Source organism: Aulonocara sp. 'chitande type north' Nkhata Bay, linkage group LG7 (assembly GCF_057382095.1).
Source record: "Aulonocara sp. 'chitande type north' Nkhata Bay isolate Kocher_YH1m ecotype deep benthic linkage group LG7, A_spYH_male_GT1.1, whole genome shotgun sequence".
NCBI classification, from domain to species: Eukaryota; Metazoa; Chordata; class Actinopteri; order Cichliformes; family Cichlidae; genus Aulonocara; species Aulonocara sp. 'chitande type north' Nkhata Bay.
Genome location: NC_141350.1, coordinates 55,304,623 through 55,332,538, shown reverse-complemented (window position 1 = coordinate 55,332,538; position 27,916 = coordinate 55,304,623). Strand labels below are relative to the sequence as shown.

The following is a 27,916-nucleotide window of genomic DNA, read 5'->3' as shown; positions in this document are numbered from 1 at the left end:
ATAAACTAAACAGTTCGCAGTTACATTGCAGCTGAAACAGGGTGAATGTTGATACTGTTAATATTTACAGCTCCAGTCAAATTGGACTCCTCAGTCAACATGGCGTGCAAAGTGTTGGACTCAACCCGACTCAACCTTAAGGCAAATACCTAGATCGTTACATAGAGGCATACTGAGAAGCTTTGATTTTGACCGATTTCTTCAAATGCTGTTCTGTGTGGCAGCTCTTTGAGTGCCAACCTGCTTCCTAACAATGACTAGATTAACATGTAATGTTTAACTTATTCCCTGACATTAACTAATAACATTGACAATTCTAATAAAAATATCTTAGCATGTTTTCAAAATGCTAAATTATGCAAACCAAACATGATAAATCCAGAAACGTGATCAAGAGCTGTTATTCTCTACAGTTCTACAGTTTGCTGTTACTTGTAGGATGAACCTAACATCTAAAGGTAGCAGTCAAGAAGTTTGTTCAGACGACAGCTTTAAGCCACGTCAAAATATCAGACTCTCACTGAAAGCTTATCATTGACTTCATGCTGTGGACAGAAGTCTAACAGATAAGACAGAGGCCGACCTCAAGTCCATGTAGACATTCTAAGAAGGCCACTTCAGTGCAGATAAGGTGAGGCCTTGTTGCAAGGACTGTGATTCATGCAGACACCAAGGCCTGGTGTTAACAATGATGAGGAACCTAATTCGATAAGCGCCAAGTGTTTGGTATTTATCTGGCAATATACAAAATGAAAATCCAAAACATTTCTTTATTGGTTTCGATAAACTTGAAAGTGACATAATGCATAGAAGCAGAAAAAAAGATTTATCCCTGCTCTGAAGGACACAGTAACGTCATTCTGTATCACTTCTGATTTCTAAACAGTCTGACTTTCAACAAAAGAGCCACTCATAAGGTCGAATCTACACGAGAAATTCCCCCGCTTTGTCATTACTCAAAACAATTACACTCTGGCCCGTAAGCGTTTCTGTTCTCTAGCCATGCTGTAAACTAGCTAGTCATCTTCATAATCTAACATCAACAGAGAAAACACCTTCAAAGGACCACATCAAACATACACTAAGTTTGTTACGTTTATTGCATTCTGGGGAATAAACTGTTCAATTAAATGTGCTGCGAAATGTTTGATGGTCCTTCACAATGAAAGCAATGTTTGATCTGTATCATAACAATGTGTGTACAGTATATGCAATGACATTATATACCTGGCCTCAGGAAACAATTAAGGGGTTATTTATACAGCACCTTTCAAAGCCAACATTACAAAGTGCTTCACAAAAACAAAGACTGAAATTACTCCAAGATGAAGGCAGCTCCAACGTTCAGAAGTTTGTAATTAGTCGAAGATCTAAGTCATAGGCTTAAAAACCGAAGCCATTTTTAAGGGGGGTGGGAAGGAAGGGCTGTGTGACGTGAAATATTAGGTTTGTGTGTTGTATGTTACTTTGTGGTATAATTAATTTAGCAAAATGTGTGAAAAAACAAAAATAAAACAAAAACCAATAAACCGTCCCTTTTCAGGGGATTTTTGTTTTGTTTTGTTTCCCATTTTTGCTTGGAAGAAAAGAGACTCAAATGATTATTCATATTAACTATTTGTATACTTATCTATCTACTGCTGAGTTGTTCTGAATTTTGTGAACACCGGTGTCATGTTTTAAAATGCCAAATCAAACACTATATACAGAACCACTGCATATTGACTGTCAACTGGAGAGTATAACATCACATTTTGGGGTGGCTGTAGCTCAGGAGGTGGAGCAGGTCATCTACTGATTGGAAGGTTGGTGGTTTGATCCCTGTCTCCCACTTGTCTGCATGCCAAATATCCTTGGGTAGTTAGTAAGCGCTTAAAAGCATAGGTGGGTGAATGTGGTATGTTGTGTAGAGCACTTTGAGTACTCCGGGAGAGTAGAAAAACGCTATATAAGAATCACTCAATGTACATTTTCATGAAAATCAAAAGAGATTGGATTTTTAAAAGCACATAAAAAATAATAGTCACTTTGTGTGTGACGATGTTTGTGCAAAGTGTTGTTCAGATTGGCTCGCCCATTAAGGAGGAGATAGGGTACATATACTACATGTACATATACAATTATAATAAGTTATACTCTGTAGTTTTTTGTTTGTTTGTTTTCCAGAGTTACAGATATCCTTGAAAGCTCACTTAAAACGTAACCAGCAATTCAGTACAGCAAAGTAGCTTATTTGTCCATTGTGATCATAGATACTAGCATACACTATATGGGCCACACGTCTTAATCTTTGAATTCATGTGTTTTTAGTCCCATTGCTACAGTTAGTCAAAGACCTGTCCGTGCAGTCTGCCTTTCAAAACATTTTGAAAGAATGGTTTGTTCTAAAGAGCTCGCTGAATTTGAGTGTGGTGCTATAATAGGATTCCACCATTGCAACAAATCAGTTTCTTCAAGTTCTTCAAGAAATCAAGTTTCTTCACTCCTAGATATCCTGCAATTAAGTGTAAATGGTATTTTGGAACCACAGCAACTGCCAAGTGTCAGAACACAGAAAGTTACAGAGCGAGGTCATTGAGTGACTGTTTAATATTGCTAATTTTTGCTATTACACTATTGTTTCCACTGTAATCGCCATAATAAGATGTTATGAAAATGTGATATGTGTTTAAATACTGTAGATCAATAAATCTTTAAACCCCTATTATTCATTTGTGTAATCAACAAACATTGTTTCTTAATTTCTTTACATCGCATGAGGTAGTGGGACATGCAGCATAATTTGGCAATTAATTATGGCCTGAATCAATAAACAGAAATGACTTGATTATTTTTTTTGTTAATTTGTGTTGTACTGTACGTTGTACAGCAGCAGCATCCTTTTACAGTGTTTAGCTCTGTTTACAAAGAACATATTACTGTAATTTAGTGTATTTTTGTGCCATTTTGTTAAAGTGTATCTTTGCAGTATATTTTGCGACTTGTTGCTGTAACAGTGTAGTGTGTAAAAGTAGATTATGATTTTTTTTAAAGGTTTTAACAGAGCAAAAGTTCTGTACAGGAGCTATACAAGAAGATTGTCCTAAAACGACCTGCCTGATTTCTGACAGCTGCTGGTAGTATGGGACATTTAATTAAAACCAATAATTTATTTTATCTTGTTCTTGAGAAAAGGCTTATATGGCTTGTTTCACAAACCTGGACATGACAACTGAATACTTTATAAAGAAGAGTGAAAAAACTTTTACCTTACCTTTCTGCCAGGACACTGGCTGCACGATATAATTCAACTTGTATTACAGCTGCATTACATTGAGACTGAGCTTAAATAAACATATTATGCTGTAGTTGCTTTTCAGTTCAGTGACTTTGAGAATCCTCTGTTCCCTCTCTGTCATTCTACATATCTGCTGGTGTTGGATTCAAACAAAAAACAGATGATACAAATTATGTTCTTTGAAAACAAATTTTGTCTCATGTCATGGTTAATGGGCCTCTTTTAATACTCCATAAAGCATTAGGTCAGTCAGTCTTTCAACCAAGTTTAATTTATAAGCCATCGGCATCAACTTTATTTATTTTTTTCATTTTCTGTTAGCTAGGTTGTTGGTTTTCAGCTGCTGTGGATATACAAGAAAGCTTTCATAGTCTCATTTATACCTGTTATTTTAACACGAAGAAGCATCTGTCTCTGCACTCGATCCAAAGTCTTCTTTCACTTACTTCCTCTTAATGTCTATTCGTGAGGACTCTGTCAGCTATTCTAAGAAGAGATGGTCCCCAATGATGGCTTTCCTTAACACTTCTTCCATCATCTTCTAACTAACTTAGCTGACTCATCCTTCTCCAAATTGATCTCTCAGCACTGGTTAACAGTCCCATTTCTACTGCCTTCCTTCCTGTTCTGTTTCACATCTGGCTGTATCGTCCTCAAGTAAAACAAAATTGCTCGTATACTCAAGAAACCAACACTCAAACCCAATTATATATTTTGAAACTGGGCTTCTTGTTGTCACTGAAGCACTAAACAATGACTCATTCCCCTCAGTCTTCTTATAACTACGTTTATGCTTTTAACACCGAGCCACCAGATGCTCTGAGTCTTTCCTACCAACTCTGTTGGGTCATTTCTTACTTGGTTGACCTTGTTTCTTTGTCCTGTTAGACCACACTATGTAGATAGTGATCCCTACTCAGCTTTCCAGGAATGTCTTTGTGCTTAGACACAAACATCTCTGATGTAAGGACCACAAGTGTGAGACAACACAGTCCTGCATGTCTGCAATGTTAAGTTTAATCCACGTATTACTTTTTACAGGTGCTTTACAGTAACAGCGACTAGTTCTCTTCTTACTGTGAAGCAGAAAAATCACAAAGCACTTTGCACACCTGCTTTGCATTTGCTGGAAAATGACAGAACTTCACCAAGTTATTACTGAGAAAAAATTAAACATATTGTCTCCACTATATTACAATCAGGCATTCCATATATAACTCTGTCTCCCTCTCTCTCTTTCTGTGCACATGCTTTATTATTTTTTCAAGTTAGTAGTTTTGCTTTAGTTGAAAATGCACATGCTCTTGTGCATGAGTAAACTGTGGTACTTTGTCATTTGCAAGACAACATGGGACAATGGGTGTTTTTCTGTGTGTGCTTTTATGGGGGGGTTTTTTCAGCCTACGTGGCTCAGAGGTGAAACAGTGCTGGACTTTATACATATGAGGCTGAAAAGGTTCAGGGGCACTAAATGGAAATATGCAAAGATGGGTTAATGTGTGCCCAATAGACTGCATTTAAAAGAAAAGAGATAGAAGAATATGCAATGGATGTAGCATCCAGCCAGTGTGGAAGTGACCAACTCAGATGTAATGTAAAGACACAGTTATCTGTTGGTTGGTGCTGAGCAACAGACTAGAAAAACTAGAGTGTAAACTTCACACAGCAGCCTATGATATTAGTCAGAGATGCTAATTTTGCTGCATTTTAACATAGATGTTAAAACCTCAAGTGGCTATTTGACAAATTGTCATTTTTGCCACTTCCCCATTAGTTTCAGTTTTCAGTCCTGGAAGTCGCTGTTTGCTTTAATAAAATTAAGCTTCTTATATTTCAAGTGCTGTACCAGAAGTCTTGATGTTTGTGATAGTGGCTTCTTGAAATGTGGGCAGAAATATGTTCAGCTTCAAGCCTAAGCACCACTGACAAATAATGCTGTAATGATGGGTGGTTAAGTCATCGACTGCTGCCCGCCTCACTGCTTTAGTCATACAATTTGTATGACTGCGAGTAGAGTTTGTGTATAGCATGCGTTATTATGGCACTGGTGCTTCTTGTGGAATTAACAGACATCCTCCTCCCACTCTTTCTCCATCTCTCTCTCTGTTTACGTGTAGAAAGAGTACAAGCTTCTCTCCATGGGGAGGGGAATTTTAATACTGAGTGTTTAAAAGTCTGTGTTTATGAACACTTTAGCAGCAAAAGGCATTCAATAACAAGTTCCATTTTTAATGAGAAAAAAAGCCACTAATACAAAGAAAGAAAGAAATAACTGGGTATTGCACACATGTTGGCCACTATGATACAGTATGATATGGTGCACTGCTGACTCAATGTGTATTTTGAAGTGTGGTGTAAGCATGTGTGTGCATGCATATGCTCAAGAGATGCACATGTAGCTGAGTTGCTTATTCACATCAGAGTGACGCATGTGCTTAAGGAGCCTGCTGAAGCTGTCCAGACAAGCTGCAAAAACACACGCACACACATATAGAGCGCAGAATGTGATGCTCCTGCAGTGGGATTATCAGGTAAACCTGTGAGTTCAATCTGCGGCTGGTGGTTAATACCTTCTAAAGAAGTTTGTAGCGGGCGGCTCCATTCTGGATTGGTGTTGTGGCATGAAAATATGCGTGTCTGCAGCATAGAAGAGTCATCACAAAATCTGTAGTTAAGGCTCCAGACATACAGATATTTGTTGTAGATTTAAAAGGCTATTTGTTATCCTGTTTGACTTCACGCATCTGGCTTGTAAGAGGAAGTACTTGGCTTGTTGCACTGGGGACTGAACGTGGGTGGTAAGGAAGACGATTAAAGTTTGTGAAGTGCAGCGGGGGCAGACAGGTTGTGGAAGGAAAAGCAATATGCTAATATGCTGCTGGACATTAATGGTAAAATGGTAAGAAATATTCACAGCTTTTTGCTCTGTCTGTATTTTTTTTTAAGTGAGTGATTTATCCATTCTCAGTGCTGTCATGTTTCTTCAACAGGTTTCAGCTACAGAAGAATGTGTAGGACCCATGAGATTGTCTCAAGAGCCAATTCAGGTAAGAGTAAGACAGCCCGTTGGGTCATGTTCATATCTAATGTTTAAGAACAACTGATGAGTGCAGTTTATGGCACCAAATTTCCACCCCCATAAGTGTAATTTAGTCTCCTAGATAAACAAAACGGATTCAAAATGTACTATGAATTCCCTGTTTGTGTCCAGTTGGAATTTCTATATGCAACTTCATTTAAAACAGGGAAAAACAAATACACTGCCTATGCTACTTATACCATTTATACTGCTTATAGTTTATATCACATTAGGACTTCTTCAGATTTTATCCCAGAAAAAAATCCTTCCATCTCTACTAAAGGACGAGAATACTTTTGCAGATTGATTTTTATTCGTAAAGTGACTTTATCCACAGTGTGGTTAACAGTATTTGCTGTGATAATGATTTACCTGACTAAAGTTGTTGAAGATAAATTTACTTTTTTGATTTAAAGTAAAATATGATCTTAGCCACATAAACCCTGTTTGCCTTTGTAGTCCAAAATGTTCTTTTGTATGTCCCCGAAATAATATCTTCTATCCCTTGCGTTGCATTCATTCTTGAATCAGTGCTCTAAGACATATTTGCTGTGATGTTTTCTGGATATAGTTTGCCATTTTAGATTAATTTTATGCATCTTAAATACCTGTAGACACCTTGTCCGTCCTCTGTAATTTCGGTCTAGCTAAGATTTCATCTTGCCTATCAAGAACTCGAGTAATATTGTGAGGTTAGGCAGGGTTGAGTCAGGGACTGTCTGTACTCATCTTCTGGTTAGGGATTAGGACATGTGCTAACAAGATTTATCCTTATGTAACAGAGAAAGTAAGAGCTCTCGGAGGTGACTAGCTGGTTAGATTACAAAGCATTCCTTATTCCAGCAGTTCTGCTACTTTATTAGCTGCTCGTTTATTGCTTTTATTTGATTTGCTTTGGTTTGAGCTGTGCTGCTTTGACCCATCTCCGGGGGTTTTTGAGTTCAGTTCAGCTCCCACTCCAGTGTGGTGATGTGAGAGGCCTGGCATGCCACTCGTGTTCATGCTGAGCTAAAGAATCCCACTCTATCCCTTCACCCTCCTCCTTATTTACCAAACCCAAAAGCACTATAGCTTGAAATCTCTGGCAGCATGCAAGCAGGTGGTGGGACCGAGGGCTTTATTAAAAAGCCTTTTTTGACTTCATCTCATGGCCCATAAAACCCTAAAACTGCTCTTTTAGTTTTACGTCCAACCTTCTGCTGGATCCATGACCTGAGTCGCTCCTCCTCTACTTCACTCCTTCCACAGGAACAGAGAGATGAAAAGAGAGATAAAATGTTCTGCAGCAGAGAGTTATATATTGTGGGTTTTCCTTGACATTTACTATTACTGCCTAGTGGCCCTGGAGAGTTTCAGATTTGCTACATACCTCCTCCATCAGCTTATCTAATGCTTCATGTGGTTTCACTTGTTACACACATAATTAATAATCTAAAGTGCATTGTAATTATATCGCAGATTCATGTAAAGAAAGGTAATTCTGTTGTTGAAAACTTTTGTCATTTTGTATCTTTAAACTTTTAATGCCTTTTTGTGTGTAAGCTCAACTATATAAACAACTGCAATTGCAGTTGAAGCTGTTGCTCAAATAATTCATGTGTTCATCAGCAGAATCCTTAATGGAAGGAAGTTTTATCATTGGTTTACTAAAAATAAGAGCTTGTTAAATGTAAAAGCAATGTTTCTGTGTCTAATTAATCCTTGACAATTTTATATGTAAGTTAAAGGCATCACACCTTTGATTTGCATCTAGTTTATCGTGATATAATATGTTGAAAAACAACTCATTCATACAGACTTTGTGTCCTCTAACTTTGACACAGATTTACTTGGTTATTTATTTATCTGAAATAAGTCCTCAGACATTTATTTATTTATTGCAATTCTTTTCTTTTTAAAAGATTTTCCATGTGGATATTCAGAAAATGATAAAAATCCAGTTAAAATTGATGGCCATTAACCAAATCCTACCACAACTAGTTAGGTAAGCGGTGTTAGGATTTTGTGCTTCTTATTTTTTGTTTTTCTTTAATTTATTGATAAATTTTTAAAACATGCTTATTGGAGCGCATAAAATTGTACAATGCAAAATGTAATGAGTTTGTTTTAAACTGTTTAAACTGCAGTAGTGCAATTATCATCATTAAGTCATCTTAAAATGGGACTTTAAAGTAATTTGTAATATCTCAACATAAGTAGCAGAGCTAAAATATGCCAAAGTAAAAAAAAAGAAAGAAAAAAGGTTTAGACTGGAATGCTGACTGAAAGGTAATTTTTAATGAATTCATTACTTTATAATTATATTTAAAAAGCATGAAATCAGTGTTTCATTAACAGCCTGACCTAAACACTGTCTACAATTTTCAAACTAATTCTGGGATGTGTGTGTAATGTGTACGTAGAATATGCTAAGCTGGGAGGTACTCCAAAATATACATGATAAACTATGCAGGTTATAGTTTTGACATCATTCATATGAAGGAAAAAACTTTTTTAACTAACTTTCCCAACTCCCCAGCTATAGTGAGGAAAGTTGCTTTTGTTATAGTCTTACGTGAGAGTCATCTTACACTCTTGTACTCTCTTTTTATCCCAGTAATATCTAGCTCAGTCAAAACTGTTGTTAACCGCTATTTGAGCTGCTGTTCTGTCTTGTAATTACCTTGGATCTCAATAGGCGTGCACATGTGGAGTTTCTTTTGAGCCACACCTGGCAATTCTAATTTTTATCCCACATTTAAATACTGTATCACTGCACACTACAGTTTCCCTGTTCTGCAGTTTTTTATCACTTCATTTTCTAATCTTTGGGGCAGTTTCCATCATATTCATCCAAATTCTACAGAGCTTATGACCTTGTAGTGTCTTGCAACTTCCCCCATTGAGCAAAGCATTGCCAGCAAAGACTTAACCTGCTTGAGAACATGATAAAAACCTCCCCTACTTTCTCCATATCCATTGGCTAAAATCCAGAAAAATGCACATCCTGCAGTGTGTGCTTTTGCATACAAGAGTCGGGACAGGGGAACAAGGGATGATAATGCTGTGCAATCCCAAAAAAGTTGATTGTTAAAATAAAATGCTGGAAAGCTGAAAGAAAAGATTTCATTGGCCAGCCTTTGACCTGATATACAGTTAAATGGCTCAAAGGTAGTTATCCCAGTGACACATCTGTTTGGAAGTCTCCCAGTGTTAAATGGCATCTGACTTGGGTGTGCAAACATGGCAGATTAACCTCTGAACTCTGAAAACAGCAGCAGCCCAGGAGGATAAGCCTTTGTGCTAGCTGAACAGTGTTTTCATGTAAACTTTGAAGGCTGTGACTTAACTGTGTCATTTGGGTGGCTTGATAGGTTTAAAAACTTAAATTGTATTTTAAGGGTATTGTAACCAATTAATTGCATAAACACACATCCATTTGCCTACCATTAACAGTGAGTTGCATTTAGAGAGGCGTCTAGCTCTGACAGATACGATGTTGGTGTGATGGAGTGCAACCATGTGTTTAAATATGTTTGACTGTGTGTATATTAGATGGTGGTATTAAGACCAACGGCGCCTCCTATCAGGCTTGTCATTGGTGACATATTTGGGTGGCAGGTCAGAGATGTGTGCGGTCTGTGTTGTCCCAGGGTACGCTAGGTACTGTGTGTGTGGAATTTCACATGTTAGCACCATGGTTACACAAGCCAGCACAGGATCAAAGACTGTAGATCTTTCACAGGCACTCGAAAATGGGAGCCCATTTTCTCCTCCTGTCCTCTCCTTCTGACATCATCTTTTGGCAGTCTCACCTCTTCTTTTTCATTTTCTATTGTTTCTGTCGCCGCCTGTGAAGGACAACATATGAACACTCTGAAATGCTCTCTGCCTGATTTTACTGTGGAGAATCATGACTTGGACTCCCTTCTGCTTATTTCACCCACTCACTCATTAGCTTTCCCCTCTCTCTGCTGTGCTTCCATGCACTCTATCTGTCACTCTATCCTTTGTTGTCCTTAGAGGGAGTCAGGAGGTGATGCTGCTGCGAGGCAGAGCTGAGTACTGTTGATTCTGGCTGCAGTCCAGCTGCCTGCGTGTATATGTTGTGTTTCCTCACCACTGTACCAAAGGTGGTTGGTGTGTTCATGGTCAAAACACAGTGTGGGATCTAAAACATGTCCTCACTCTGCAGGTTTCATGTCTGTCATGATTCTGCGCTGCTCAGTTTCAGTCAAAGCAGTAATTCACCTCTTGGAGAAGGCATTACCATGACGTTTACATGATGGCGGTTATTCAGCTATTCATTTCATCCATTTTAAATTTCCCCAGTCAGAATCGGGGGGACAGGCAGGTGGAGACTCTCCTAGCATGCTTTTAACAAAAGATAGAGAGGCACCATGCACAGTTTGCCAGCTTATCTAAGGAAAGTCAAGCACACGGATGAGCACACACAATTTCCAATATTTCTCCCAAGCTGCATGCGTGTCTTGGGACTCTGGGAGGAAATCCACAAATCGCCAGAGAGAAAATTAAAACTCAACCCAGAAAAAGCAACAGAGCTGAGACTGAAAATCAAGACTGATGATGACACAGTTGACCATTTTCCCGCTGTTTATTTTTCTCAGTTTTTGATTTTACTCACATCGCTATACTAACAAAACAAATAAAGGTGGTAATACTATGTTTTACTTTACCCAGTTATGCAAGCTTTACAAATGAAGTACGGTTTTTTAGCTTTTCGTTACATCCAGATAAACTTCCTGTTTTGTCAAGCCTACACGAACACTAAGGGAACATTATGTGCTCATTTCAAAATGAAAACCATCACTAGAGACAAATGCCCGATACATTCTTATATATTACTTTCTCAGAAATGTTAAAATTCGATTTCTGTGCATCTATGAATATACTCCTTAGGGCTCATTATTAGACCTCAAGGGAACAACCATTTCAGGGGCCAAACAGATAGATGTTCCCAAGCAAAGTCTCTCTAGGATCTTTGTTCTTCCCGTGCCGAGAGGCTGTTTTTCTGATTTCCTGTTACGGTCCAAAAACATGCATGTTAGGGTAATTGGTGGTTCTAAAATTAGATGTAGGTGTGGATGTGAAAAGGCAGCCTCCATGTGTTCGTCCTGTGATGAACTGCCGACCTCTGTGGACTGTACTGTACATTTTGTTGCATGTCGCCTGTAAAAGGCTCCTGAGATAGACCCCAAGATTAAGATACAAAATTGACACCAGAGGTCCAAGACCAGCCCCTGCAGTGTGCAAACCACCAGATTATAAATACCCTGAAAGAGGGTACAGTGGTAAGACTTAAGAGGTTACTGCCCCCATGACATGCCATCACTAAGGCTATCCCTAAAGGTACAATAACACACTTATTTTATGAGTAATGCATGTTAAAGGTAATAAATTGTTTCTGTTTTTTTAGCCGTTTCTCTATGTACTGTCATGTTTCGTAGCCTTGTAATATAATGATAATAAGATATAGATTGTTCTTAGCAAAAGACAAGAAACAACCAGGCTGGATTTCATAAAATTTGTTGACATTTTAAGCACAGGCAAAGGAAGGAGCTGTTTTTGGTTCCAGTAAGAATAACATTAGGCAGCGATCCTGATGCGAGCAGTATTTCGTGCTTTTTGGTTTCTTCATTAGGGTGGGGCCTCTCTGTTTGCCATTTGCATGTTCTACATGTTTCTTCCCACAGTCCAAAGATATGCATGGTAGATTAAGTGGTGATTTGGATTTAAAACGGTGGATTTGAGCGTAATAATTTTGCATTACGTCAACATAAGGCTGTTTAATTTTTCTTTCATGCAGCCAGTTACTTACTTACTCCATAAACAGTGCATTATGTTAATCTACAAAAAGGGAGGAGTGGATATAATTTAAGCCAGAATTTGTACCTGTTGCTATTCACTGATACATGTCAGTAGCCTCATTTGTCCTGTAACCTTGTGAAAAATGTAACCGGCACATAAAATGTTCTTGGTTTGCTGTCCTGAATAGTGTCCTGTCTGAGTAGTAGACAAAGTAAAATATCTATTTTATAATTATCCCAGCAAATGAAGTACTCTCTTACCCCCATGCCCATTTCCTTGTCTCTCTCCAGGTCTTGCTCGTGTTTGCAAAGGAGGACAGCCAAAGTGATGCCTTCTGGTGGGCCTGTGACCGCGCTGGTTTCAGGTGCAACATTGCACGGACGCCTGAGTCTGCTGTTGAATGTTTCCTAGACAAGCACCATGAGATAATAATCATTGATGGACGTCACTCACGCTATTTTGAGCCTGAAGCTGTTTGCCGGTGAGTGAAGTCTTTCTGACCAGAGTCACTGGTTCTATATTTTCTGTAATTTCTCTATTTTCACTTCAGTGAATGTTTTGAGAGTGTTTCCTCCCAGCAGCTGGGAGAAGACATTTTAGGAAGTAATTTGGTGTTGTATTACATATTTAAGAGTATATTGATACTTCTTTAATGTTTGGAAACCATCTCCTTAAACTGAAAAAGAAAAAAATACTAGCAAAGAAATGATTTAACCAAATCCATATCTTTTTGCACGTAATCATGTGCAATATATAGATCAAACTACATCAGTCAAAAGTTATAGCAAGGAGCAGTGAGTACTGAAGCTCCTATAGCTTTGGGACTCTGTTGTGAAGAACTGGTTGGTGCCATCTGGTGTTCACTGAAAGCAACACAGAAGTCTACAACTTGAAACCTGATGCTCCAAGTTATATTTACAGATTTCTTTATTCAGTTTTTCTCCAAAAGGAAGTACAAGATATTTGACTTCCCAAGTTATAGGAAGCCATAGTTGAGCAGGCACTAAAGTGAGTCTGCACTTTGCTGACATGAAATCAGCCAAAAGCCTGAAAAAGCTTTTTTTGCCCATTTGTCCAAAGTGGCCGTGGCTGTGCTGGCAGCTTTTCAAAAGTATATGCGCCTGCGAAATGATCCCGTTCACTCCCAGTCCTGTGCCAGATGTTAAATCCTTACTGCTCATAGAGTTGTGTGCATTTGTTTATTCATTTACTTATTTATTTACTGAGAACGACCTGTAGTCCTGTGTTCTGGATACATAAATAACATGACTTTCAGGTTTTCAAGTCAGCTTATTCTTTGTTTTAATAAATAAATCGAAGCTGGATGTTCCTTCGATTTTTTGGCATCTATTTAAAGAAAAACTTTATTCCATATTATTTTTAGCCAAGACAAGTGACTACTACTTATGTGTTTGATTTAGTTTTCCTCCAGACCTTTTAGTTATTGGCCTATAGTAAAAAGCTGTGCCCATATATTTTCTTGTGATTTATTTTAAGTGCTTCGTTATTTCCTCAAGTAAAGGAACAGATCCATTTATCTCCCCTGTCTCCAGAATACCACAGTTTGGCAACTCCTCCCTGTTTCCTCCTTCGCTCCTTTCCTCAATGTGTTTTTTTTTTTTGCCTTTTCCACCTCCCGTCCTTATCCACCATGAGGATCTCTTCCATAATCCATTCCTTCTGTTCCTGCTTTCATTCTCTAACACTGCATACTCATTCCTCCTCCACCTCCTGGCCCCTTTCCCTTACGCTTTGCCAGTGGCCTTGTGGCTTTGTGGCCAATCCTCTGAGGTACATGTTTGGTTTGGTGTTTCTGTGTAAAACGCAGAAATGTTCTGTCCTCCTTTTGAGGCAATGACATCAACCCCCAAATCTGTCCACATGTTTGTCCTGTACATGAGTCCAAGCCACTTTTCCTGAACTCCTGCTGACTTTGTATCTGTATTTGTGTTATTTTCAGGATGATCCGTGCCACAAAGCCCTCTGAAAACACAGTTATTCTAGCTGTTGTGCCACAAAAGTAAGTCTGAGTTAATCTTCTTTGTAAATTTTAATATTCTGTGTTAATAATTAATTAGAAAATTATTCACATAAGACTTTAAGGTCTTTAAGGCTCAACTTCAAAACAAACTTCAGATGTTTACAGTATCCCATTAGTATGGATGCCTTTGAATGGGGTAGTCTTTCAAAGGCATTTTATCTTACTATGTTGGGTTCATGTACAGCATTACACTTTTTTTAACCATATTAAGCAACCATGAACTCTATCAGGTTCATTTTTTAACTAGACTTTTAATTTGAAAATCAGCACATCAACCGATTATTCCAACACTTTCCAAAAAAAAAGTTATTCCTCAAAATATTTTCATATATTTTTATATAATTCTCTTAAAATCTGCAAGGTCAACAGCAACCTGTCTACGGTTATGGTTGGATGGTGGATTTTATTTTAGTCACATGGTAAACAGACAAATTTTCAGTTGCGAGATGATGTTATAATTTAGTATTACTTTTTGATTTTAAGATTGTTTGTTCAAAATAGAAGAAATGTCTATTAAAAAAGGATGGGTATCAACCAAATGCAAGAACTTTTTTTTTTTCAATAATATGACTTTGCTGTTGAAAATCTTCTTGTCTCCTCACCCTCAACCCAGTCACGGCAGATGGCTCCGCCCCCCTGAGCCTGGTTCAGCCGGAGGCTTCTTCCTGTTAAAAGGGAGTTTTTTTTACCACTGTTGCCAAGTGCTTGCTCATAGGGGGTTGTCAGATTTTGGGGATTTTCTCTATATTATTGTAGAGTCTTTACCTTACATTGCAAACTCCATTGAAACAATTGTTATTTTCAATTGGTGCTGTTCATTTTGGATGCAATCACTCATATTAAAAAAAAGTTGACTGACTTTTGAGAGTTTAAACTGCACAGTTTTCCATTCATTGTTTGAGCAGACCACTCCAAGCATGATTTTGAAAAATGATTGTGGTTGCAGATGGTAATCATTCTTTTCTGTCACTGTATAGACCGTCTGACCAAGAAGAGCCATCTGTTCTTCCTCTCCTCTGCGCTGGATTTAGCAGAGTACGTCCAACAACTTTTGCCTGTGCTTGTGACTTTGTTTATATCAGATGCAGCCCTCAATGTGTTATGCTTGTTTCTCCTTGAGGCGTTTCATTGATCATCTAAAGGTTTTAAACACTTAAACAGCAGCGTGTTGCCAGTTTTGAAAGAGGCACTTATTGTCCATGTTTTTTAATGGTGTGAAAATGACGTTGGAGGTTTCAATACGATTTGCTACTGACTCATTCAATCTTTCCACCCCCTTTCTCTCCTTCAAATGTCACTTAACCTTGTTTGGCCTCCAGAGGTTTGTGGAGAACAACAGTGTGTCAGCATGCTATAATGAGCTCATACAGATGGAGCATGGAGAGGTGCGCTGCCAGTTCAAACTCAGGTACAAGTGGAGGGCAAAGACACATAGATCATATCATGCAATTATGTGAACATGCACAGACATATACTGTGTAAGTGTTCTTTGGTACTGACTTTCCTAATTCTTAGTCTGGTGGCTTTATTCATCCACAGGGCTTGTAATTCCATCTTCACTGCCTTGGAGCACTGCCAAGAAGCTGTGGAGATCACCAGTGAGGACCACATAATACAGGTAAACATATTACACACCTTCCAATGCAGCAAAAGCTTTTCTTTAAATCACAAAGCTAGTGATAGTCAGTATTTGTGTAATATCTGTGGCTTTCATCCTCAAGTAGTTAATCCAAAAAAACTGTGTATGACTTTAATACCTTTACATATAAACTGTGTCTCTCTTAGTTTTTGTCTTGGTCGCGGCAATTGTGAAATAAATAGAAACACAACAAAGCATCACATTTACAGATTTTACATACATTAACAACAATGTGCTACATAAAAAAGTCGAAGTCGAGTCACCGCAAAACAGCATGTACCTCCTTATAGACAGATTATCCTTTCCCCCTCTGTATGGGGAAGAGGTGATCAGGGAAATTTAGACATAAGAGGACAATAAGAAAAATATACAACTTTTTCCTTTAATCTAATAGTTTTGTGGTTATTTCACAGTACGTGAATCCAGCATTTGAACGGATGATGGGCTATCACAAAGGGGAATTGATCGGGAAAGAACTGACTGAACTTCCCAAGAGTGACAAGAACAGAGCTGATCTGCTGGACACCATCAACAACTGTATCAAAAAAGGAAAGGTCAGTCCTGTACCCATTCATCTCCATCCAACCTATCTGTGAGATCTGACAGCATTTCATACCCTGACTGGCCTGTCGTCTCTGAAGGAATGGCAGGGCATTTATTATGCCAGAAAGAAATCAGGGGACAGTATACAACAGCATGTGAGGATAACACCAGTCATCGGCCAAGGAGGGTAAGCCAAGTTAAACAAGCGAACGTTGTTAGTGTACAGCTCCTAGAAAGAAATCTCTGATTCCTGTCCTCTTCCCACAGGAAAATTCGACATTTTGTAGCCATCAAGAGACCGCATATTGACAACAACAATCAGGTTGGTGAAATGATCATCTGATCGTTTACTCTGAAAAGTTTCCTTCCACCCAAGGCAGGGACAATCATTTCCATCAGTTTGTCACTAACACTGCAAAAAAGAAATACCAATCTGAATTTTAGTATGAGTGAGGCATGGCTAATTCTTTAATAATACTGTACCTAGTGTAGAAGCTAATTGTACAAACCTTGGCAAAGGAGAGGTCATTATACAAGGAGTGAAACAGGAGCTTCGGCAATAACAACTAGAAGTTAAAGGTTTTAATCAAATATTTACTCATTCAGGTACTTAAGGATTCTAATGTGGGACTCTCTTTCTTTGCTTACTTGGGGTTTTGGTTGGGTTTTGCTATAGCCACATCTTTAAATGATTCGGTTCTAATATATTTATGTAGTGCCAAATCACAATAACAACCACCTATGAGCAAGCAATTGGCAACAGTGGGAAGAAAAACTCCCTTGTAACAGGAAGAAACCTCCCAACAGAACCAGACTCAGAAAGCGGCAGCTATCTGCCGCAACCAAGTTGGGGGTGAGGAGACAAGAACAATTTCAACAACAAAGTCATATTGTTGAAAAAAAAAAAATCATATTCTTGTGTTTGGTTATTACCCATCCCTAAATGAAAAATATTCAGCTCCTACGTGCAGGTGCTTGTAGTTGAAAAAAGAAGAAGAAGAAGAAGAAGAAGAAGAAGAAGAAGAAGAAGAAACCGGGCAGCTACAAAATATTATTTGTGTTGTGGAGCTTAAACAAATGTCAAACTATCAGCAGCGCTAATGCTGCAGTGCTTTTTGGCCCAATCAAGTCTGGTGATGAAATATACCACTGAGTCCAAACTGCACTTAGTCACTGATTGCAAACTCTGCTGGCAGTTACATCTATATAAATGCGTCAAATGATCTGTAGGCTAAAGTGTCAGATTTACTTCAATACCTCAACAAAACATGTGGGCTCACAGGCTTCCAGCACTATTGAGCACCATGCACAGCTACTCTGAAGCAGGTGCCGCTACGCTCAGCTGGGTTCCCAGCCAATAACGTCATACTATGCTAAGCTACAGCTAAGCACCAGGATCTCCCACTAAGGCCTAAGGAAGGCGAGCAGCCAGGCACCAAGGCTATTTATACCCTGGGCAAAGCTGCACAGGCACTAGGTTTAGCTCATTGCTCTCTTTCATCGTGTGTGCATAAGGTGAGTCAGCCACTGACATTTGACTGCCAAAGCCAAATGGCACTCATTCCTGCTTGTCGGGGCTGGGAATCCTTAGGCATGGCAGCGACTGATCCGATTCTAGTCATCCCCCACAACCTAAGATGTGCAGTGTCAAACTGGATGGTATTATCACAGTGTCATTTCTAGATTTTATTCATTTTTTACCACACCATAGAGAATTGATGCAAAGAAGCAACAAAGTTTTAGCATTTGATGGCTCTCTAGAACTAAATCATGACCCGAGGCATGTAGTACATCTTCACTGAGATTATCTATTTGACAACCCAAGGCCACAAAGGCCATTTCAGGATACCATTTATGTGACATTGGATACCCGCTTAAGATCTTTTCCTCTGAGCACTTAAAGCCCCACATTACTCCTCATCTTTTCCCACCCAGATGTTTGGCTGTAGACCATGGTTTCCGTTTCATTGTGTTGTTTAGTTAGCACTCCAGACTTACAGCAGGTTTTGGGTCAGTTTTGTTTGTCTTTCCCCTCATTATAATCTCAACTATTACAAGCTTTAGCCAAGCCAATTTAAAAGATGTTTAGATGTCTGCTTGTGCTTTGCAGCCCAAGAAGAACATTAAATTGTAGCCAGTTAAATCTGGAAACTTTGCATGTCATTAGACATGTTTACACTGTCTTAATCCTATTTACTCAGTATGAGACACACTCAATGCCTAATACTTTATACCCCCTTTGCTTAAAACTTTAAGCAAAGGGGGTATAAAGAAAGACCAACTAGCCAATTCTATGAGATTGAAATGGATTTTAAAAATGACATGTAGCTGAAGTGTTCAAGGGATAGTTTTCATTGCTCCATAGCGAAATTACACGTTCCTAAATATGTAAAAATGATTTACAGTTATAGACAGTGTTTGTATACATGCATAAATGATTGCATAAACATGCAGGTTGCGCTGTCAGCAAGTTGCATAGGTGCAGTGAGTCACTGGGTAAGGAAAATCTTCTTAACCTGATTAGAGGCTCTACCCATCCGAAGAACCTGAGTGTGACTAACAGGATGTACCATGCAAATTGTTACCTATATAAATATGCTGTATTAAATATATGCATGCAAACACACATATATATTGAGAGAGAGGCAGACACAGCAAACAAGTTTCTTGTATTTTGCTCGTTTGTGTTGTTGTGTTTGCACATCTCTGTTGCTTGTGGGGCTCGCACACAAGAATTTCACTCGCATGTGCTGTGCCAGTGTGCCTGCACATGTGATGTGACAATAAAAGTGATTTGATTTGATTTGATTTGAAATACACAAAAGCTCATAGCCATGAGTTATGCCTTTCCAAACATTTGTGAAAGAATGGGGCATTCTAAAAGGTTCACTGAATCACGTGTAGTAGTTACTGTAATAGAATGTGACAATGGTACTGGGTCAGTTCTTGAAATTCCTTCCTTCCTAGATATTCCATAATCAACCTTAAGAGACATTATTGCAAAGTGGAAACATTTGGGAACCACAGCACCTGAGCCACAAAGTAGCAGACCATGTAAAGTTGCTGAGTGCAAAGAAGTGCACAGCGAAAAAAAGTTTTCCATCGGTGTGCAGACTTCAGACTCCTTTAACATCAGCATGAAAACCGTGTACCAAGAGCTTCAGGGCATGAGCAGGGAACTCCCACACGTGACCTTAGCACAAAAAAGAAAATAACAGAATAAGCTGCTTAGCATTGGCAGAGGACATTTTGCAAGTTCTTAATGGGCACAACCCACGTAATCAACTCTGTTGCTCCACCCACAGATGTGTTTTACTTACAAGGAAATAAAATTTATTCCCAAGAAGCACTCTTACAATAAAGACATAATCCACCAAACACAAATTTCTTAACTTTTTAAAAAATAAATGAATCTATGATTTAGTGCATTGAAATGTATGTTACCATTAGCTTGACTCATAAGAATTGTATAAATATCACTATATAAAGAATCAAACGCAATTAGCATACTGCTAGTGTCACTGCGCTTGAGCCTATAGTGTGTGTTAACATGCTAAGTAGTTACTAGTTTTTAGTCTTTGAATTAAGAAGTGCTATGTCACTGATACAGAGACAGGGTGGGTTTATATTTATTAAGATCTTGTCCTGCAGACATACATTTTATGATATGCCATTTTTATACTACATAAATCCATTCTGATCAAACACGTTGGTAACACACTGGATCACTTTGCAGGCTATCCACTTTACTTACTTAACGACTTTAATACTGTATTCATAGTCATACTGAATTCTCCAGTCATACATAGGTTGTATTCACAATGCTCTGTTATAGTAATACAAACCTGTATATTCCTTGCAGTTCCTTTGCCTAAATCAATAATTTTTATAGACTGCTATATCTTAACAATGATACAGAAGGCTGAAATAAGATTGGAACAAATTCTTAAAATATACAGAATGTTAAAATAAATCCAGCATTTTGCTTTAGCCCCAAATGCGTCTGATTATATCCATCACAGTAAATGCATATCCACAGTGCACACCTAAATTTTAATCATCTCTTGCTCTCTGTCCACCAGCTCCACAAGTTCAACAAGGAGGAGAGATACAGCGGGGAAAATTCTCACTCAGGTATCTTACAACATTTTTTTTTCTTTCACAGTTCCTTTATTGCAGAGGTGTATTTTATGGTTCTCGCAAGTAGAACTAATAGATAAATATAGAATGATATGGAATTATTTTCGGATAGGCTCCATTTGGAGAAGGTAAATTATAGAGTTCATCCACAATGGTCTGACAATGAGAAAATAGGATGGATCATCTCAAACTGGTTTCTTGAATATGACAGCGGGCTGTACTCAAATGCATAAGGCATTGTAACCTTGGTTCTCTGAGTGAGAGAATGTCACATATTCTGAGTGGAGAGATAGTCTCGATATGATAGAGAACTCCCGTTTCACCGCATCCCAAAGGTGTTCTGTAACCAACCGTTTTACATCATGGATGTGTAGCCAACAAACATAAAGCAAATGCATGTGGAGCAGAATTTTTGAGGACTGTTTTCTGCACCTTGTCGAATCTTTGTCACAAAGAATTAAAGCAGTTCTGAAGGAAAAAGGGGATCCTACCCAGTACTAGTAAAGTGTATCTAGTAAAGTGGCTGTTAAGTGTATTAAATTAAATTAAATCAAATCAAGCAGCTAAAGCAAAAGTATTATCTATGCAGAATATATAAATGACACTGTTGGTTTAATAATTTTTGGTTCATTAATGTGTATTTCATTTTAATGTTGCACATGTAGATGACTTATTAACTGCTGGGTAACCTTATTTCCAGTATTTAAGACTGCAGACTGTTACGTAGCTTTAGCTTTAAAATAAATGTGATGGAGTATAAAGTAAAACACTGTAAATGCAATGGAGTTGAAGCAGAATGCTGAATAACAGTGAACTTTAAACAAGCTACAAGTACATTAAAACTGTACTCGAGCTAAGTCCTTGAGTAAATCTACTTTGTTAAATTCCGCTGTCCTATCCATGCTCTCTTTAAATGTCAGTGGATATTGTAAGGGGGTCACCAAAGTAAACAAGTCCACGTTTGTTATTATTCTCAAAGATGAAATTACTTGATCGTATTACATGCATTACTTCCATCCGCAGAGTGCTATTCTCTACGACACCGAGACAGAAGAAAAGATTCGATGGACGACCGATCGGTGAGCTCCCGTAGTAGTGACGGTAAGGATATTTAAAATGTGTTTTACGTTTTTGAGCCTCTGTTTAAATTGGTACAACTCTAGTTTGCGCCACTCCAAAAGCACAACCAGACATCTAAACATATTTTCAATTGGCTTGGCTAAAGCTGATAACAGTTAAGATTATAATGAGGAGAAGATAAACAAAACAGGCCCCAATCCTGATGTACGGCAAGTGTGGAGCGCTAACTAAACAACACAATGTAACGGGAGCCATGGTCTACAGCTAAATATCTGAAGAAGATGTTTGAACACAAAACAACCGTAGTAGATTGAACATAATAAAAAAATGTGAATAAAGCAAAGGAGAACACAAAATAGGAGTGGGTAAAGAAAGAATGAAGGAATGATTGGAGATAGCGAATGAGAGAGTGAGTCAGACTGTGTTATGGTAGGTGCTTGAACTAAAGAGATCGTACAGAGAGATGTTGAGGGCTGATAACATGCATACCTCCCTCTTCCACTCACTTTGACGCAGCTGCTATTTTAAGTTATCTCAGCTGCATGCTGCTTCTCCTCTGCTCACCCTCAAAATATTTTCTCTTGCTCTTTTTTTATCTCTTTCATTCATGAGCATTTTGATGAAAGCCAAAATCGTGTTATTATTACTGATAATCCACAAGCCATAATATAGTGATCACAATACCAATACCATAATGTTTTCTACATTGCAGCTCCCAGTTTACAAAATCGAAGATACTCTTCTGTGGCCAGGATTCATTCTATGACCATTGAGGCTCCAATAACAAAGGTATGCTGCTTTAAGCAGTGGAGTTAATCATTTACAGTAAAATAAACCTTAAATGTACCAAAGCAAATGCTATGTAAAAATGACCAGAAGTCACAACTTGCACTGTGTTTTTATCCTTCGATGCCAGAGACAATATGTTTGTGGGTTGTCTGTCCAGCCCTCAGCATGTACGTTCATCCATCTGTTTTGGGTTTTTTTTTTTTTCATTACAAGAAGTCACAATGACTCAACAAAGAACTTAGAAGACTTAACCTGTTAAAGGTCACTGAAGCTCCGAAAACACTTTTTTTTTCTTGGTTATAACTCTTTAAATTTCATACTCTTTTGATGACAGCATTGTACACAAATAAAATGAAACATCCGTTTGTGAAAAAGTAAAATAGTGGCATTTTATTTCCAAAGTCAGCTTTATTGTGACTTCATAATGTTTTTCACTGTTGTGGCTGTTGTCCAAGTAACTCAGGAACAAACTGGAAGTGTTTGGACACATTTATAATATCTAACATATCAAGCATTTAGTAGCTTGAGGGACCACCTTTCACAGCAATAACAGGAAGTGCTAACTGCTAACTGGCTACTCTTTTCCCTCATTCCCAGGTAATAAACATCATCAATGCAGCTCAGGAGAGCAGTCCAGTAACAGTAGCCGAAGCTCTGGACCGTGTGTTGGAGATCCTGAGGACCACTGAGCTCTACTCCCCTCAGCTTGCCTCCAAAGAAGATGACCCACACACAAGCGACCTGGTTGGCGGGCTTATGAGTGTAAGAATTAGTTAGTATACGTACTTAAACATTGGTTCGTAAGTTGAGATGCCTGAAACACTTTATAAGGAGACATAAGAAACAGGCTGTTTTTAATCACAGTGTAAAACTGTTACCTCATGCATATAAAATATAAAAAGGTATTTTCATTCAGCCGAGAAATGTTTGCCTTCAGCAATCACGCTTGTGTTTTTGTACTGCCAACAGTTTTTATTTAATTTGAATTTGTTGAATAAGCCCAACTATGAGGTGAGTCACTGCACGCATACATTTCTGTTTTGAAAGCAAGTTTTAGGTTCCAGCAGCAATATTATAGACCGCTGATGCAGTCTATCAGTCAAATTGTTTAATGTATGATTTTTCTCCGCAGTATAGATCTGCTGTGTTTTCTAGTAACTACCAAAAGTACATCAATTCAGTGACAATGTGATGGTAAAGGAGATACCAGCTCTACTTTTCTCCTCCTATTGTTATGGTTCAGGCTCATCCTTCAGGCTCATCTTGTATTCATCTCTCCAAAGAAGTTTTTTCAAAACAGGCTCTTTCTGACAAAGTCTTATCTGGCCTTCATGTTCTTGAAAGTAACCAATGGTTTGCACCTTGTTGTAAACACTGTATGTCCGTTTATGAAGGCGTCTCTTGCTTAAAGACTTTGAGTCTTGACAAAAGTCTTCTTGTCAAGAGGTTTGTCTTAACCAAGAACATAATTCTTTAATTATCCCCTTTAGTTGTCTTTCAGTGTTGCTGTGCATTCATTCTTTTAAAAAATATACCAGATTGTTGATTTGGCCACATCAAAATCTCTCTGATGGGTTTATTTTAGTTCCACTGCTTAATTATGGCCTCCTTCACTTGCATCAATATCTCTGTGGACCTTATAGTTAAGAGTTCCAGTGCAAAGACACCAAATGCAAGTTCAACACTCAAAATCAGCTTCAGAAAGTGCCTTTCTGATGATGAGGTACTGTATATAAAAATATCTAAACTAAACAGTTAATGCAGTACTTTTAAACTCCATTGGTTAAAGCGCTGCACTGAATTACAATAATTGAAACACACTTTTAATGGTATACAGAGGCACAACTACAAAAGAAACTCTGCAAAATAAAGTTTTAAAAAGCTTTCTCTCCTTGGAAGTTTTACTTGTTTCACCATCTCTGTGGGGAGTGGCTCACTTTTGGAAGCAGACTCGAGTGGTCAGTTAGAGAACGGCAGTTTTCTTGTCTTCCATGTTGGGTTTATTTTGATGCTTAGTTAATCCACCAACTCTCCCCAATAAATGCATCTTTCACTCCAGTTTGTTGCACTGTGTGTGCAAGTTGAAATATTGAGCATGGCTGCCACATTATTTGTTTTGGGGTTCTAATGGAATAGTCAGATGTTAAGAATAATAGGCTCACTGTCTGTCTCAAGAAACAAAATCATTTTCAAAAAATCATTTTCTTCATTTTTTTCCCCTCCAGGATGGGCTGCGCAGACTCTCTGGGAATGAATATGTTTTCTGCAAAAGTAAGTTTTAATGCACTGTAATATCAATGGCAACAAAGAAAAAGAAACAGAGGAATACAGTGGGTACTATTGCACACTGGTGTGTTTTCATGAGTGAATATCCACAACAAGGGGGTGAAAAATCAATATATATTGCACAATAATCCTGTGCATTATGTAAATATTTCAATGTATGTATAAATATATTGGCAACACCGGGGCAATAACTTCATAGTAGCTAGCTGTTAATGAAGCATTAGGTTAAAAACATGTGGGACTAGAGATATGTTTGGGTGTTGCCTTTTGGGTGTTGAATGTGGTCTGTTGTCTTGATGGAATCTCTTGAATAAATATTAAGTTTGAAGTTGTTGTTGGCAGGATGAAAGAGTCGCAATGTTCTTGTAACATTGTAGAGTGTGTATTTTTCCATCTCAGTTTATTACATAACCCCATTATAATGACTACAGTCACAAGAGCACTTAACTGAGAGATGACCCAAAGCAAGAGTCAATTTTCTGAGATATGGTCTAATTTGTCATTATGTTGAAAGCTGTGTCTTTGTAAGTGTAACTGCAACACCACCGGTGCTCCTTCACTTCTCTAAATAATTTTATTGCACACTGTATTGCTACCACAGTCTTTACATTTTCAGAACAACTATTGGTATAAATATTACAGAGCCAACACAGGTACAATAGTTCGTTGATCTTTTTATGGTGACATTTTTATGTGTGTGTGTCTATTAGACATGAGTCAGAGCCAGCTGGCTATCCCAGTCACTTTGAATGATGTTCCTCCAAACATCGCTGAGATGCTGAATGATGAGGAGTGCTGGGAATTCAACATCCTGGAGCTGGAGGCAGCTACACACAAAAGGTACAAAGATGATTTAATCCAGAGAGTCCAAACAATATCAAATTCCTTGGATTCGAAAAAGCTACGTATGCTTATTGGCTTCAATTCATTTCGTTATCCAGTAGTGATCTGTTTTGCTGCATTTTTCTTACTTTAACCTGTTCCACGCATATTCATCCAGTCCTTTGTGTGATCCCCTGCAGACCACTGACATACCTAGGCCTGAAGATTTGCACAAGTTTTGGAGTGTGTGAGTTCTTAAACTGCTCGGAGGCTACACTGCGCTCCTGGCTGCAGCTCATTGAGGCCAGCTACCACTCCTCTAACTCCTACCACAATTCCACACACGCTGCAGATGTGCTGCACGCTACAGCCTACTTCCTACGCAAAGAGAGAGTCAAGGTTAGAAGAAAAGCACACATATAAACTGAGTGAGCGGCACATGAGAATGATAAATCTAAAACAGGAGATACTAAATAATATATACACATTTAATGAATTGTATATTTTGGTTTATTAAGGAAAATATACCAAAAATATACCCAAAAAAAACATGTTATGCTACTAACAAAAAAATGTAATGATACTGTTGATAGAAGATGTTGTTTGCTTGTGCAGATTATTTAAAAAAAACTCTAGATATGTTTGCATACCAGCATTTATTAAAAGGAACACAAGCAAAAGATCTGAATACGATTCATTGTACAATCCCAATTCCAAAAAAGATGGGATACACATACAGATTAACTGGAATAGGACTGGGCGTCTCTGTTCACGGCACCCCTTGTGTTCTAAAACCAGATAAGCAGCAGAAAATGATGGTGGATGGATTTAAATTCACTTTTTTATTTTATTTGCAATTGCAACTGAAAAAAGCCTCATATAGCATCGTGCAATACAGATATAGTATTCATTATGAAGATTAAATAAAATCCATCCATCCATCATTTTCTGCTACTGGCTTTGGAACACGAGGGGAGCAATCTAAACAGAGATGCCAGGACCTATTCCAGCAAGTTCTTGCATCCATATATGCAGAGCAGTCCAGTACTGATGTGGCCTTTTGTTTCCACTGTTTTCTTCAGAGCAGTCTGGACCAGCTGGATGAGGTGGCAGCACTGATAGCAGCAGCAGTCCACGATGTGGACCACCCAGGCAGGACCAACTCCTTCTTGTGTAATGCAGGTAGTGAACTGGCCATACTCTACAATGACACGGCCGTTCTGGAGAGCCACCACGCAGCCCTCGCCTTCCAGCTCACTGTCCGTGACAGCAAGAGCAACATTTTCAAGAACATCGACAGGTCAGTAGAAGCAGCACACCTGCTTTTTTTTTTCTTTTTGTTTTCTTCTTAGTCACAGCTGATTTACATTAGCATGCAGCAACAATGCAGAATGTGAATAGATGCTGATTTTATTTTACCCTTTGCATACAGGACTCAGTTCCGAACGCTGCGACAGGCCATCATAGACATGGTGCTGGCCACAGAGATGACCAGACACTTTGAACACGTCAGCAAATTTGTGAATAGTATCAACAAGCCAATGGCTGCCATAGAGGAGACCAGCACGAGTGTAAGTGTCAGATAGCTTCAGAGACACTCAGTAAGAGCAAATAATAAGGTGTATACATTTTGGAAAAATACTGAATGTAATAAACTTTTTAAAAGAAAGAATTATTAATTGTTGTAATTAATTGTTTTATCTCGACTATTATATATGTGTTAACCCCATAAAGCCTGAAATATGAACTCATTGTAGCCAGAATGTTCTAATCTTTGAAACTGGAGTGTTTATTGAAGGACAAGAAATGAAATATCAATTTTAAATTTGATTAGTTTTAATTTGTATCATTCTTTTGCTGCAAAAACTCCCAAAACCTCATGCATTGAATACTGGAGGGGGAAACTGTGACTGAGATTAAAATTTGATTAACTGGTCAGCAGTAGTTTGCTTAGTCTGCCGAAGGATGAAGGCCTGGGGAGAAAAAGAGCAACACTTCCTGTTTGGTTTACTTTTCTTTTTCTTTTTTTTTTTTTGCAAACAATACAAATGGTTCCACATTAGCTCTTTCCAGGAAACGTTCCAGGAAGTTATTAGAAATCAGAGTTACAAAACAGATATGTGATGAGACTATATGTCTCAGTATATGTGTTTGTGTGTCTTATGTCCTTCATTTTTCTGGATGTCCCAGATGGTTATATCTGCTGTGTCTTTCCCACAGAGCGTGAACAGTGACTGTGAGGGTCAGGCCAACATCAGAAACTCTCCAGAGAATCGTCTGCTGATAAAGAGGATGCTGATCAAGTGTGCAGATGTGGCAAACCCCTGCAGACCACTCGAGCTCTGCATCGAGTGGGCTGGACGGATCTCTGAGGAGTACTTTGCACAGGTGTGGGAGCATCAGTAAAACAGC

The 27,916-nt window shown here is 38.4% G+C and overlaps 1 protein-coding gene across 3 annotated transcripts in view; it reads left to right on the top strand.

Annotated features, from left to right (window-relative positions):
• Window positions 1-27,916, top strand: part of pde8b (phosphodiesterase 8B) — a 45,778-nt gene that overhangs the window by 7,000 nt on the left and 10,862 nt on the right. For 2 of the 3 annotated variants that reach the window (XM_086301424.1, XM_086301423.1), the window contains exons 2-20: window positions 6,268-6,324; window positions 12,455-12,645; window positions 14,125-14,184; window positions 15,183-15,240; window positions 15,525-15,613; window positions 15,745-15,823; window positions 16,258-16,398; window positions 16,486-16,574; window positions 16,655-16,709; window positions 20,470-20,521; window positions 21,551-21,628; window positions 22,320-22,396; window positions 22,994-23,158; window positions 24,622-24,667; window positions 25,393-25,522; window positions 25,705-25,903; window positions 26,587-26,804; window positions 26,937-27,075; window positions 27,725-27,892. In XM_086301424.1, coding sequence (XP_086157550.1) covers window positions 6,268-6,324; window positions 12,455-12,645; window positions 14,125-14,184; window positions 15,183-15,240; window positions 15,525-15,613; window positions 15,745-15,823; window positions 16,258-16,398; window positions 16,486-16,574; window positions 16,655-16,709; window positions 20,470-20,521; window positions 21,551-21,628; window positions 22,320-22,396; window positions 22,994-23,158; window positions 24,622-24,667; window positions 25,393-25,522; window positions 25,705-25,903; window positions 26,587-26,804; window positions 26,937-27,075; window positions 27,725-27,892 — 2,091 coding nt within the window. Of the gene's footprint in view, window positions 1-5,781; window positions 6,177-6,267; window positions 6,325-12,454; window positions 12,646-14,124; window positions 14,185-15,182; window positions 15,241-15,524; window positions 15,614-15,744; window positions 15,824-16,257; window positions 16,399-16,485; window positions 16,575-16,654; window positions 16,710-20,469; window positions 20,522-21,550; window positions 21,629-22,319; window positions 22,397-22,993; window positions 23,159-24,621; window positions 24,668-25,392; window positions 25,523-25,704; window positions 25,904-26,586; window positions 26,805-26,936; window positions 27,076-27,724; window positions 27,893-27,916 lie in introns of those variants that run through there. The other variant, XM_086301425.1, reaches the window with a different exon arrangement.